Source organism: Chelonus insularis, unplaced genomic scaffold (genome assembly GCF_013357705.1).
Source record: "Chelonus insularis isolate UGA/USDA-ARS -01 unplaced genomic scaffold, ASM1335770v1 contig_16_pilon, whole genome shotgun sequence".
Classification (NCBI taxonomy): Eukaryota; Metazoa; Arthropoda; class Insecta; order Hymenoptera; family Braconidae; genus Chelonus; species Chelonus insularis.
The window spans coordinates 62,520-77,387 of record NW_023276409.1 but is presented as its reverse complement, the minus strand read 5'-3'; the positions used below and the strand labels follow the sequence as shown (position 1 = coordinate 77,387).

General features: G+C 26.8%; 2 protein-coding genes across 6 annotated transcripts in view; one reads left to right on the top strand and one right to left on the bottom strand.

Annotated features, from left to right (window-relative positions):
- spz4 (Spaetzle domain-containing protein 4) overlaps positions 1 to 14,868 on the bottom strand; it is an 83,994-nt gene that overhangs the window by 63,500 nt on the left and 5,626 nt on the right. The window lies entirely within an intron of this gene.
- LOC118064223 (uncharacterized) overlaps positions 1 to 14,868 on the top strand; it is a 65,036-nt gene that overhangs the window by 45,365 nt on the left and 4,803 nt on the right. For 4 of the 5 annotated variants that reach the window (XM_035078688.1, XM_035078686.1, XM_035078685.1 and 1 more), the window contains one exon: positions 14,404 to 14,608. In XM_035078688.1, coding sequence (XP_034934579.1) covers positions 14,420 to 14,608 — 189 coding nt within the window. In that variant the 5' untranslated portion in view covers positions 14,404 to 14,419. Of the gene's footprint in view, positions 1 to 8,259; positions 9,317 to 14,403; positions 14,609 to 14,868 lie in introns of those variants that run through there. The other variant, XM_035078687.1, reaches the window with a different exon arrangement.

Sequence of the window (14,868 nt, the reverse complement as noted above, 5' to 3'; positions counted from 1 at the left end):
AGGAGCGTAAAAAGGTTGAATAGTAATTCGCAGTTCGAAATATACCAATATGAAGGGAGTAGAATAATGAATAATTTCATTTCCTATATACGCTACACTCCAGAAGTATAATACAATGAAAAGGGTGCTGCTATTTATAAAAGTATTTTTTTATTGTTTTTTTAGTAAATAAATATTTGAGTTTTTATTAAAATAAAATGTAGCTTTTAGTTGAAATGGAAAAAATGATTTTTATTCAAAGTTTAATAAACAATGTAGTAAAGCTATTAATAAAGCACTTAGAGATTTCGTCAAGTTTTTGATAGAGATTAGACAACAAGTAAAATATGTTTGTCACGTTCTTTTTAAACTTATAGAGCCGTCTTGTCTAACGTTTTCTGCATTTATAATGTGCTTTTGTGGCTGTTATTTTGTAAGATTTAAATAAAAAATTCTTTGAAAGATGAAGTGGTAAACTTACTACCAAGAATTTTATATCCAAGGATTTCCAGATGATGTTTTGAAACCATTTAAATTATTGAATTATATTATGCACTTTGTATCCTTTGCATTGAATAAATTAAATATACTTTATCGAAATTCAATTCAGTTGAAACCCATATCAAAATATTACTCCAATTATAAAACCATTTTTGATTGATATTAAATTTCCATTAATTTTTTTTAAATATTGTAATTGTTAACAAAATACAAACGAAATTATTGAAATATTTGAATAATTTTCGGTACAATTATTTAACTTGAATAATCATAATTATTCCTACAATGCTTTTGTCAATTTCCCGTCATCAAATAGTGATATTCCATCCTGTTTTATAAATTAAATTAATTACTTACATTATTTGCTAGTATGGTATTTGTATCGATTTGTTATTTCATATTGAATAATCTTCAAAATTGTACAAAAAATTTTTTGAAAATACTTGAAATATCATTCAACTTGTTTGACTGTAAATTCTTGTAGAGAATATTTATCCAAGTAAATTTAAATATATATTCTATGTGAACTATTATAATTCTTTTTATTAAAACCGATAGCTGAATTTATCCGACATTTTTCATCATACATGTAAAATCTCATAAAAAAAACTTGAAGATCGTTGATAAAGCTACAAGAAGAGCACATGCAGAAAATCGTTTCACTTATGATGAAGAACGTCTCTTATATTTATGCATGAATACTTTTTTTTCACACAAATTACTGTAAAATAATGTGTCGAGGATGTGCATCAAGGATCAATTTAGGGTATTTTAAATAACTCTCTGAGAAAAAATGAAGACACTCAAGTATAAATTGTTATAAACTATGATGGCTCGTCATATTTTTTGGTTTACAAATTGTTAGAATTATGTTCACGTCCTTAGCTGTACGTAATTGAGAACATCCATCTTGTTTAAAAAAATATGGTAGTTTAGGTTGGGCATCCAAAAATACGATGTGTGAAGAAAATGCTAGCAAATGTCGGATGCATCTCCAAAATAATAATTTTCAATTTTTTTATTATTTGTCTCATGGAAATGATAAATTAAACGGAAGTATCTGAATTGTTTTTATACCAAAAACAAAAACTCATTTTTATTCATAATATAAAATACTTATAATCACCAGTTCAATATTACACACATGTATATTAAATATATTATTCCTAAAAAAAAAAAAAAATTCAATGTAAACTGATGAAAAAATGAATTATTTATTTAATATTGATAAAATTATTTAGTAATAAAGTGTGGGATGATTAAACATTGGAAAATATAATTTTCAGTTCATTAAAAATTTATTCTAGCAAAAACATTTGCATGTTTTCAAATCATTAGCGTGTTTCTCATTGAAAACTTTCAAAAATTGGATTATCTGGAATCTGCCTAAATGTACTCTTCTTATGCATTCATGCATTTCAATTGATTTATTAAACGTATAATAGAAATTTTCTAATTGAAGATAAATTGAAATTTATAAGCATCTAATTAACAAAATACCATTAAAAATGACAGTTTATTTGATATTTAGGTTTTTTTATTGATTCTTCTTCTGTAAAAATATTCTAGAATTTACTGAAGATATTTTTCCTGTAACTGATGAAGAATTAAAACTAAATTAATCGAATCTACTCTGAATGATAGTCTATGTAGAGTGTTTTGATACGCTCGGATGCACATACGCCATACAGATCAACTATCTATTGTTCACTGAAAACTTCAATTTCAATTTTGAGACTTGAAATAAACTGAAATTAATTTAAAATTGGCATTAACTTGTAGAGTAGAATCTTTACTTTGTTAAGAAGAATCGTGCAAGTGGATTATGTACAAATTATTAGCTTAGAAAGTTGTTTTGCTGAGAAACTGATTCATTTGGATAGTATAAATCTTATTTGTTCCTGAATAGAATGAGTACTTAAATTCTCTGATCAAACTATTCATTATTACTATATTCGATTATTCACCCATTGATTAAAAGTAAATGATAATTTTATTTCAGTATAAAAACGAACTAATAATCATCAATTTGGACCAACTTTAAATTCTACACTGAAAGTAGACAAATTATTTTTATTAATCAATTTTCAAATGAGTACACTAGTGTGCATGACCGACAATAATGTGCATTTGTTTTTTGTTGTTTTTTTAATCCACTTTTTGGTTACATCATGGGTAGAATTTTCAGTCATGTCATAGTTCTAGTTCTGAAATACTGAAAAATAATTGGCGGATCCAAAACAGAGATGAAATATTTTGCATGTGTGTAGTATTTATAGTGATGAGTCAAAAGAAAACACAGAAAAATGTAATTGAAACCCAGTTACTCAGTGAGTTTTCTATCAACAGTTTATGTACTCTTTGTGACATAACAATTCATTATTATCTTATTATTCTTATTCGCAATTCTAGTGGTATATTTTTCATTCATGTATTCGTTTAAGTAAAATTTTTCTTCAAAGAACAGATTATGAAGCTAATGTCATTCAATGTTTGCCTGTCTTAATTGTGACATTTTCAAAAATTTCGTTTATTTTATTACCCAAAGTTGAATTAAATATGTTCATCATATGAAATATCTCGTATCTTCCCGAGTCTATTATGCTAACTTTACTTCTTACTTGAGTTGTCATACGCTTTGGATTCATCAAACTTTTTGTTAAGTAAAGAAGCTTTTCGTATAATAGTTAGGAAGAACTTTTCTATGTATTTCTATATGTTTCCTTGAAATTTATGTAAGGAAGCATTAATAGAAAGAATAAAATAAATTATTTATTGGATTATGTACTATGAGAAACTTCCAATAAAACATTTTTCTTATCGTCAAAGGGAAATTAGAGAACTCTTGTCTTATATAAGAAAAACTTGACTGAATAAAGATTTGCGTACTTGATAGAAATAAAAATCAACTTTATTTAATTTTTCTAGTATTTATTATGACTTGAATAATTGAATCCTCTTTTTTCTACTTAGTCAATTATTTTTAATTGAGTGGTTTTAATAAGAATTTTCATTTATTATCTTTTAATAACAAAATGTAATTTAGTTTCTTGGTTAATTGATATGGAAGCAAATTATTTTATGGAACTTCAGTCAAGTTTTTGAGATGATAAACATAAAGGTAAATTTCCAACTTAGCTTCTCATGGTGGTAGTTGAGTGTGGTGTTGAATGAAACATTCTTCAAACATGTCGGGCATTGTAAAAATAAACATTCTTTGATTGAAAATTCAATATTTTGAAAATTGTCATTGATTTTAATGAATAAAAAGGAGCTTGATTAATTGAAAAAATTATGAAAGTTTAATAATCATACCATGTCATCTAGAAATCAACTGTTCACGTACTTAATTTTAGCTTAATATTTGAGGATAATATCAATCACAATCAGTCTTGTCTGAATGGATAATACGAAACATCAATTATCAATCAGTAAGTTGTGGAGAATATAATGAATTAATCTTAATAATTCATTCATGTTGGTGCATTCATTGATTTCTGATAACAGTTTACTTTCAAGAACAAAATAAAAGGAAATGTTAACTCGTGATTTTCTGATGATGACGTGGAATCAGAGAAATGTTCAAGCTGTAAACAACTCATGAAAATTAATAAAGAAAGCAAACTATTTTATTCTGGAGTTGATGATAAAAATCTAACAGTTATTAAAAAATTCTGTACAATTCTTAAATGCTAATCTAAATGAAAAATAGTTTGAAAAATAAAAGAATTTGAATTGATAGTAAGAATATAATTTTTGTTTATTTGGTCAACCGAAAAGATAATAATAATGAGACTTTTTTGTTATAAAACAACTTTTTTGTTGTTCTAACCCTATAGAACGTTCATACAATAGTTTGTGATTGTCTTCTGGGATAAATATTCATGTTCAAATATTTTACATCAATTCATATCAACAATTTCGGTCTACCGAATTGACATTTAATTCTAAGTATTTTATTGATTAAATCATCTTGATGGTTGAATAAGACTTAAACTAGAATGAAAAAATAAAACACTGTGATGTAATTACTGATGTTTCAGATGAAATACAATTCGTGTAGATCATGTAAAAATTATTCAGCTGTTGCAAACAGGATTATGGTGAATTAATCTATAGAATCATTTTTGATTGGCAAAAGCCGCAATAATTCTATAATTGGCTGATCAAATCATTGTTTTTACTTTTATAAATTGAATGATGTTTAGATTTATTTACTTTTACTAATACATAACTGGCAGTATAAATTAATTTTTTTTCAATCAACCTGACAATTCAATAATTGACAAACAAATGTAAAAAATAAAATTCATTAATTTTTATAAAGTTTAAATTTAAGCTATATTTATACAACTAATGTATCTGTTTCATTTTAATTAACAAGCATCTTGAGACTGTGGTTCAAAAAAAAAAATGTTTCTACACCTCTTTGACTGAAGTATATTTTTTTAAAAAAGGTTTAATCATTAGTTGTTATTTCTTTAATAGAGCCTTTTTGGTAAGTTGTGTGAATAAAGGCGAACAGAAAAGCTCTGTCAAGTGTCCAAGTACGAAACACTTGAACTATTGATGTATTTTTTTATCCAAGAGTTACTGTTATTTGGAATTTATGAAGCCGATATGCATATACATGAAACATTTGTGTATCGTAATAATACCGTAAAGCTTTTTTGAAGTTTTATAAGCTGTTGCAAAATACTTTTTATTTTAATATTTTATACTTTTGCGCATAATACTTTACATATGTATCTATATGAACCTTTTCTTTTTACAATCCTATCACAAGTCATGGGTATTTTCAACAAAAATACGTCTCACTCCGTCACATCTATAAGTGTACGGTTCAACAGAACGTATAGATGTAGGTATTGGAGTATAGTGGTGACGGCATGCACTCTTCTCGTCTCGGTTCTACAGCAGATTCACCCGCAGTTGCATTTGGCGCGTCGTCGAAAGCGGAGTGGTAGACTTGTGCTCTCTAAATCACGTCGCATCGACATCGCTTCGATCTAAAAACTCCTTAATTTTATTTTTTTCATTCAAATATGTAATTCATTACATTTTTTATTCTCCCCTTGTTTTTGTAACTTTGCATATTTTTCATTTTATCCACATTTTATTTCAACCTTTTATCAAATTCTTTCTGAAATATTTTTTCCTTCGAGTGAATTTCAAAAATTAATGTGATCCTTCCATATCTAAAATTCAGTGCGAATGAAAAATTGTTGAAAGTTTATAATTGTATTCAGTTGAAATAAAATACACACTCCATACTTGTAATATTCGCATATATTCATTAGCTGTGACATTTATTTAACTTGTTCAGTTAAACTGAGAGAAACAAAATAGTGAGTCTTAGAATGTCTCGACAAATTAATTCATTCAGATCCGCAATTAAATGATTTTTGAGTAAATAAAATTTTTATTTGAATAAAAAACAATTGATGCAGTCATATAATTCAAAAATAATAATAACAAATTCTGTTTTGTAATTATTTATTAAGGGAGAATATATGCTACGGCGGTGGGAACAGGAATGAATAGTTTCTTTTTACACGGAAACTATGAATTCTGCGATTTTTGCTATTCCCATAGCTACAAAAAGTAAACAGAAGATTAACATCACATCGTTTTGGTGTTTAAATAATCGGTTAATCTACCATTTTTTTTATAATAATCATAAATAAAAATTATTTTGTTTACATTTTATTGTGAATTATCAATTTTCTTCTTTTAAAATAATTTTTTTTTTGCTGTAATTAATGTGAAATACGATGCACAAACATGCTTAGCTTTAGTGCATCTACAGGTTGTGATTTACTACGCCGAAAGAAAAGACAATTATTATCGTAATTAAAAAAAGAATTCGTCAATATTTTTTTTTCTATATTAAAATAATTTAGATTCATGATTCATCTAATAAAATGCATGATTCTGGTTTTTTTTTTCAAAAGTTATGAGATAAACTGATAAAATGATTTTTTTATTTTCTTGTTTAACAATATAATATGAGAGTGTACTTATTACTAGTGTATAAAAAATTTGAATATTAAATTGTATTAATTTTTATATGACTATTGAACAATTTAATTCATTAGAATGTTCGTAAAAATTGTGCATAGAATTATAAAAATGTTATTAAAATAAATGTTAATGGCGAATGAATTATGCACAGCTTACTTTACTGTCCGAATAGATATTGTTTTTTTAAGGGAAAAAATAATTTTTTTCTATCAATTATACTTTTAAAAATGATATATTTTTATTAGTAGCTGCTTCAGAAGTATGCATTTGATGAGCTTCCGATAATTTGGACGTTCCTAAAGTAAAAATGGTCGTTTTCTTTAGTAACTATATTAAAAGTTTAATTAAAATTCATCTTAAATTTCTAAAAAGTCTTTTCATATTAATAAAATCATTTGCTAATACCGAAATAAAAAATAACTAGATTATGATTCATCAAAGTAATTGAATATTTACTCAGCTATTCAACTGTAAATATTCTTCAATTTGATACTGGAAATATTTATAAATGTTCTAGATCAATTTTTTTGCTCAATAAAATAAAGTAATTGAGTTTCAGTATTTTGTTTCTATATATTCCAAAACTCAAACACATTTAAGCGAAATTATTTTTCCAGCAAGCAGCAAAAATTTTATTTACTCTTTTACCAAAATCCGAAATGGTATGTACACGTTTTTCTTTATAATTTCATTGAAATTCTTTCAAAAGTTAAAAAAATATCCCAAAAATCTGTTCTTTCTTATAATTTTTTTTTTAAATCTATTATTCACAAAAGCATCAAAGACTTTCTATTCAAAAAATTATGCTTATTCCAGACTCAAAAAGAATCGCGTGAGCGATTCTATCTTACAAAATTTATAGTTCTTCAATAATTATTTCCTTCCCGACGACATCTGCTATTTTTTGTTTACACTCCTTCTTTCCATCATGTGTTAATTTCGATTCAACTTCTTCTTTCTCCAATAAATAAAAACTACCAAGTAAACTGCTGAACCCTCACTCACCTGCCTGAATTTCGAATTATCTGAATCTCCCCTTTTCTTTCGAACTGTGCGCTGGTTCAACTAACGATTTACTCAACTCACGAAACAGTAACAATGACTGGTTGGTAACTAGTAGGCAGTGCCAGTTGCAATTCGCACGCCGTTCAAAGTGGATCGTGATGGATCATAAGGCGCGGTAAAATGAGGTGAAGCTAAGTCGAGAATTTCTTTTGGTAAATAAGAACAAGTAGAGATTGAAGGAAAAAAAGATAACCTATAGATTGTATTATAAACTGGTTATACTCTATATATTTTACAAGACGACAGCTGCCATGGTACTCAGAGGGAAATATGTTACAAAAAAAGGACATGAATCAGGGGGATAAAAAATAAGATAAGTTTTTCCTAGACTTTAAGCTTTTTAGTGAATATCTGCTTGCTTTATGCTTAATTTAACATCAATTTAAAACCAATTAAAAATCTTCAAACTTTAAACTCACTTTACTAATGATAACATGGATCGATTTATTTTTTTATTTTTATTTTATTAATACCTAAAATTAAAGTAGGGAAGTTTTTACTGTTTCACTCACTCTTTAAAATAGTAAGTATAAATAAAAAGCTCGGCTGAAAGAAATTATTTGCTCTAAGAAAAAAAATTTATTTGATAATTTATCAATTTATGTCTATTTATTTAATTAAAAAAAAAGTAAGTGATAATAAAATCAGTTAAAAGCAGATAATTTGGATATAAATCAATATTAATTTATTTAATCAGTTACTCCATTTGTTTAAGTAACTTATATTTATCGATTAGAAAGAAAAAAAATATCACAAGAATATTGATTAAATGGAAAATAAATAAGCATTTGTGTATCAATTAAATTAAGTACACACTCAAAAATGTTCTCTAACGTTGTATAATGGTCTTTTTTTTCTAACAAAACTATTGATGTAACAACAGCTCATGATACTTGAAAAATCAACTCTATGACTTCTCATTACTATTAAACAGTAAACTTTCACTACTCTGATTTTAGCGAAAATGATTTTTTTTTTCCCTAGATAATTTATAAATAATTGTTTTCTTTTATCAAACATCACTCAGACCGGTTATTATTCACACTAATCAATATTCAGCCGTAGAATGTAACTAATTTGGCACGGTTCTGAAGTAACATCACGTCAATTAAATAATTAAATAACAAAAAACTGGAAAAAAAATTATTTTGGTTGTTGATGCTAAATTAATTGCTTTTACTCACTTCTGTAGATTAAAATTAACAAAAAACATGCGACTTACTAGTAATAGTAAAGGAAAGTAGTGGGAACACGATCGATTTAGGCTCGACGTATGGAGAATTTATGCCGGTAGGATAATGATGTTGATGGTACCAGGTTAAAGAGTTTCTCCATAGATCGAAGTTGAAATGGATTCGATCGAAATTTGTTAGCTTTACTTGTGATCATATTTTCTATAATTTGTCCTATCACTTAAATCGAACTGGTTACTGTATAAATTAGCTTTAGTGTACAAGGAGCCATCGATATTATTGTTCTTCTTATGTAACCACTTTTATAACTATATTTGTTTAGTTGAACACAATAATTAATAATCACTAAATATATCCTGGTCTTGTATAAGTTATTTATAAATGTTCAATCGGAGAACATGGAATAAAAAATAATCCAATGAATCAATTCCATTTTCGAAGGGTAATTGAAGATCCCAGTATTTTAATCCAATCAGCATCTGCGACTTCAAAAATGGCTTCAGTGGATCGTATATCCATTTTGATAAACTGTCAAATCTACTCAAGTCTCAAAGGTATAGTAGCAAAGTGCTTTTGCAAAAATTATTACTTTATTTTAAAGAGAAATTTTGAAAGGATTCGTCAGTGAATATTTATTTGTTAGTTTATCATAAAAATAACCTGAGATTATGTAAACATCATGTTGGAGTTGCAACTAAAAATTAATAAGAAAATGAATGTGAACGTTAGAGAAGGTCATGTTTGGGATACGAAATATATTAAACATATCAACTCCAATGCTCTATGAGTATGTATATATGGATATTCTATTTATATAATGTCTGTCTTGGGTCCTTACATTTCCTTGTGAACATAATCTCGAGTTAACGTGAACGTAAAGTGCTTTTAGACTGTTTGAATATTCTCGTCAATGTAATGAGCGTTCATCCAACCAGGGATGCCGATAATCTCTATTTTTTTTTAAGCAATTGGTAATCTTCTTTTTCGTTCAGCTTCGAAATTTTTAAATTGATTTTTTTATTCATCATCTCTTTTTTTACTGCTTTGGTTATTTTTTTAACGAAGCCTTGTCGAGAGATAGAATTGAATGTACTGACTATTAAATTAAATGAACCTTGTAGACAATTATGTTGTGATGGATTTTCAATAAGAAGTTATTGATTAAAAACAGAAAAAAAATAGGAAATTGAATAGAAGTTATTTTGAATTATTTTAGCTTCTATGGTGTACTTTTCATTATCTTGAATTTTTTTAATTATAAAAGATATACTGGAAAAATATCAAATTAAAAAAGTTTGTACAATGATATTTTTCATAGAAATAAATTGAAACTTATTATTAGAGTAAAAGATAGGATTATAAATTATTTTTTGTTTTTACTAAATCATATTTTATTCAATGAACTATCACCAATCATTACTTTTTGAATTCTATGTTTATTACCAAGAAGTTATTTTTCAATATATTTAAGGATTACCTGATGAAGAATCTAGCATGCTCGCAAAATAAACGAAAGGGCCATATTACTGATTGAATCATAATCGTATCTTCTTCTCTACTATCGAATAAATATCAAATAAAATAGTTTCAAATTAATATCAATTTTTCCTAATGTATTTGTTGATTTTTATTTATGTTCTTTTGTTCCATTCTTAAAAATTACTTAAAAGTAATGAAGCGTGATGGAAAGCAAGGGTGTAAGATAATAAAGCGGAAAAAAGTGTTAAGAAAGATTGAGTATCAATACAACACAAATTATAAAAAATGGTGTTAGTCTGCATGCAAAAAATGGCAATTGATAATTCAATAATTTATATTTTTATTTTTTTGTTGAGTTAAAAAAAAACAATTAACAAAGAAAAGTTGTTACTATTAACAAAGCTATTGATTTTTTTTCTCAATAAAACAATTTCCCATCTCTGTTCTCAGAAGTAAAAATATTTTATTTTCTCCATCATACGAAAACACCATTTCAATTGAAATAATAAATAAAATAATTAAGTCAATCAAATGATTTTCAATATTTCTCAGTAAACATACAGAATTCATGTACAAAATAATTCTTTATAAAAATGGAAAAAATTTTATCAACATGCAATTATTTTTAATTCTCTACATAACAACACTTCTATAAATTTCACAATACATGAAGAAAAAGCTCTTCACATTCATATTTATTCTATAAATAATATAAGGATCTTTTCAAAACGAAACTTCAATTATTGCAGCAATTATTTATAAAGAAATAACCCATAATTGACGTCTAAGTACACAAATTGCGGAAAAGATTTTTTATATTAGGATACTTCAATTTTTTACAGCTATAAAAATAGTTTAATTACTCATGTTAAACACTAAAGTCATAAAGAAATTAACAAAATAAACTTGAGTGAAAAAAAGCTCCACCATAACTGGAGAGTGTTAATTATCTCTTCACAATGAAATTCTTACAAGAATTTTATGCTGTTGAGTAGTAAAAATAAAATAAGTTTTTTTTCTCCGTGGAGCAATGAACAACAAGTTCTATGTACGAGGTCAGTCGCCACGTGCGATAAATTACGTCAGGATGTATTTACGCTCTAGCTCTCTTTCTAACACCCCATGTAATCATTATAACATCGCGTAAACGAGGCCTGTTGTAATTACTCATCCCTTCTTTTTTAATTATAACTCGAAACAACTATATCACAATCATTTCATCTATACCCATGCACGAGAATATATAGTTCCGGAAGTAGGCAATTTTTCTTAATAAAACTCCATGTCCAGATGGCAAACGTCCACCGACCACAATATCAACGGATATCAACTGCCGACAATGTAATATTCAAACGAAAAAATTGCTTTTTATCTTGAATCATTGTAAATGGACTTTATTTGCTATTACTCGTGGTGTATATTGTTGGTATTTTAAATATTCCAGTCTTTTAAAAGTGATGAAAAATTTTCACTATCATTTTCGATTTAATGGATTGTTATTATTTTTTAATAGCAATAAATAAATCAAGAACAGTGACTTATCTTCGTTTGTAAATATCTTTTAATTGTTTCAATTTATTTAAAATAATTAATTAAAATATTATATTATTGAAAGATATTCATACTTTAATTCATGCATTTAAAAAGTAATTTATTAATATATTTTGCATTCAAAAATATTCTCATTAATCTCATTAACAAGTATTATCATAATGAAAAAACTGACATATTATTTTCGTTCTCTTTTGTCACAATACAATATTTATATTCATTATATGAATAATAATGAAATATTCATTAGTTTGTTTAATGCATCATCTATTATTAAAATATTCTGATATGTTCTATTTTGAAAATTTCAATCAAAAATATTTATTTTGGCGCTATATTAAAAAAATTTCGCTCTAAATTTTCACTTCCATCTGTCAGTTGGTATATTTTACAAGGATAAAAAAAACATACGTCAACTAATAATAATAAGTATATATACATTTACTGTAATTTTTTTGTGTCAAAATTGTATGTTTTCTGAATGTTGAACAAGAGTTATTTCTACGCTCTGCAAATATAAAAGAATTCTTTCATTAAAGGGAGTGGGATGTAATCAATTCACCTTTATTCTAATTACTGGTCCGAATAATATTAGAGGTAGGGTTTGAATGCTTACACACCCTCATGAAGTTCCAGAAATGAGCAATTTTTTTCTGTACAAACTTCCTGCTAAATGGCAAAAAGCTGGTTATATTTCGAATAGAAAACAAATATTTACTGAACGTCGATTAAATTAGTAAGACTAGTAAGCACAATCAAATTTGAATAATTATAACAATGATGATGGTAATAATAATTGTAAAATAATATTGGTATGTAATAATCAGTTTGTACTTCAAGTTGATAACTATTTGGGGATTGGGAAATTATATAGCCCTCTGAATTTGACTACCACCTGAACACAATTCCGATCAGCATAACTTGCATGCTTCTATAAAGCAGGAAGGGTGGCACCAAAAACTCACGAGGCATGCATCAGTCATCAACATATTAGATGTGTTACTATCAGCATATGTATATTCATACTGATGATATCCAATATGAGCGAATAATAGGCGACATATTTGGTATATATTTTGTAAAGTTGTAAAGTTACAAACTAAAGTCGCATGAAATATAGAATAAAAATGCTGTTTATTATTCCATTATATTTTATGATACATTTTTTATTCAACTAAAAATGTCATCGAGATTCAACTTATGTGTTTGTAGAAATGAATTTCCTTAAGGAATTCATAACCTTTAGTGCCGTGAAATAAAAAAAAAAAACTGTCGTAAAAAATAAATATGGCAATGTAAAATATATACAGTTTGTGAGAATGCATATACTAAATTTTGTAAATGTTGGAGGTAATAATGTAAAGAATTAGTGACACTGACAATAGTATTTTTGTCTAGGATGATTTTAATTGTAAGATACTTGATACTTACTCTAGCATTCTCACACCGAGTTAAAAGTTATGGCTACAGCTGCCAAAGTTGTGGAGAATCCTTACAACTTACACTCGATTCCTTGGCCAAAGATATCTGAGTACGTGGAACATTACCGTCTGATAAAATCACTTGAAAGTATTTATGGCACATGCAATCGTTTGATAGTCTTTATTTAACTTGATAGTACCTGAATAGGTTCATATTATCGCCTCAATATTAATAAATTTTACCTATCAATATCAATGCTTTCGGAGAAATGATTCATTTTATTTAAATTTAAAACTATCAGTGCTCTCTAATGGTCTGAGTGCGATCTGGAAGGTCCACACTGCTAACTTCTCAGTGGAAAGAATGATAAGATTTAGCTTCTCTTCAGTTTTTTGATTTTGTCAAAAAATGGCTGGACAAATTTTATTGAAATTCTAATCAGTTCTAAGTTGCGTCATTTTGCGTCGAATGTAATTGGTCCCAAGTCGATATCATTTTTGTTCTCGAGGTAATCAAGACGAAAAATAATTTCGAACGTACATACACACACAGTTGTCTACTCAAAAACTATTGTATTCGACTCTGGGGACCTTGAAACGTGGATATTCGCAAAATCGGATCTATTACTATAACTTCCCACCGGCAAGTTAATAAATTCAAAACTTAATATTTATTTTTAAAAAAATTAGCATTTAAATGAACAAAAAAAAATGATTTTAATAATCAAATAGAACAGAGAAAAACTATAAAAATTTTAATGTAAATCTACTTGCAATATTTTTCACTTTTAATGAATCTCTTCCTACACGGTTCTCAATGAAAAATACATAAATATAGAATAATTTAAAGTTAATAACAATATATATTAATATTTATATATACTTTGTTTTACAATGCATACTTACTAAACCATTGTAAAACTGAAATCAGCTTCTATAGGAATAAAAAGTTTTAAAACAGACGAGCTGTAAATCCCGATTTAGTTTGGTTTATTAAAATCTCCTAATTTCTAGCCAGCAAACAATAAAAGCTGTATTTGTAAGAAATTAATTAATAATAAAAAATAAAATTATTTTGTCTACCTGACATGAATATAATAAATAGAATAAATATTCTTGTTGTTTGTTAATAATTTATCTTAATGAATAATATTTAATTAATGAATAAAAAAAATTTCTTTTGATTTCAGTTTGGACGAAACATCAATGGAAAATGCACCACTGACAATACTGTCAGAAGGGCACAATAAAATGCCTGAAAAAGGACTCGAGACAAACACGGAAATGGAAATAACATCATTGGAGGAGGCAAAAAGCGTAATCGCAGCTTTAAAAGCAAAGCAAAGGGCGCAGGCGCACCAGATGCTAGCTTGGCGAAGAACTTTAAAGCTACAGGTAATCACATCCTATGTCTGATTCTATTTCTTATCAACCTAGAACTTCAAGTAGAGTACTTTTCGAAGGTTCAGAAAGAAAAGAATTGATGAGAGTGTAGAAAAAATAAGCTATCCAAGCTACAGTAAATTAAATGTATAGACAAGAATATACTACTAAAAGGATTCAAAAAAGCTACTGTTCAAATTGGGAAGTAGAATGATTCATCACAGTATCATGAAAGATTGAATACAATTAAGTAAGATTGAAATACGTAAAAT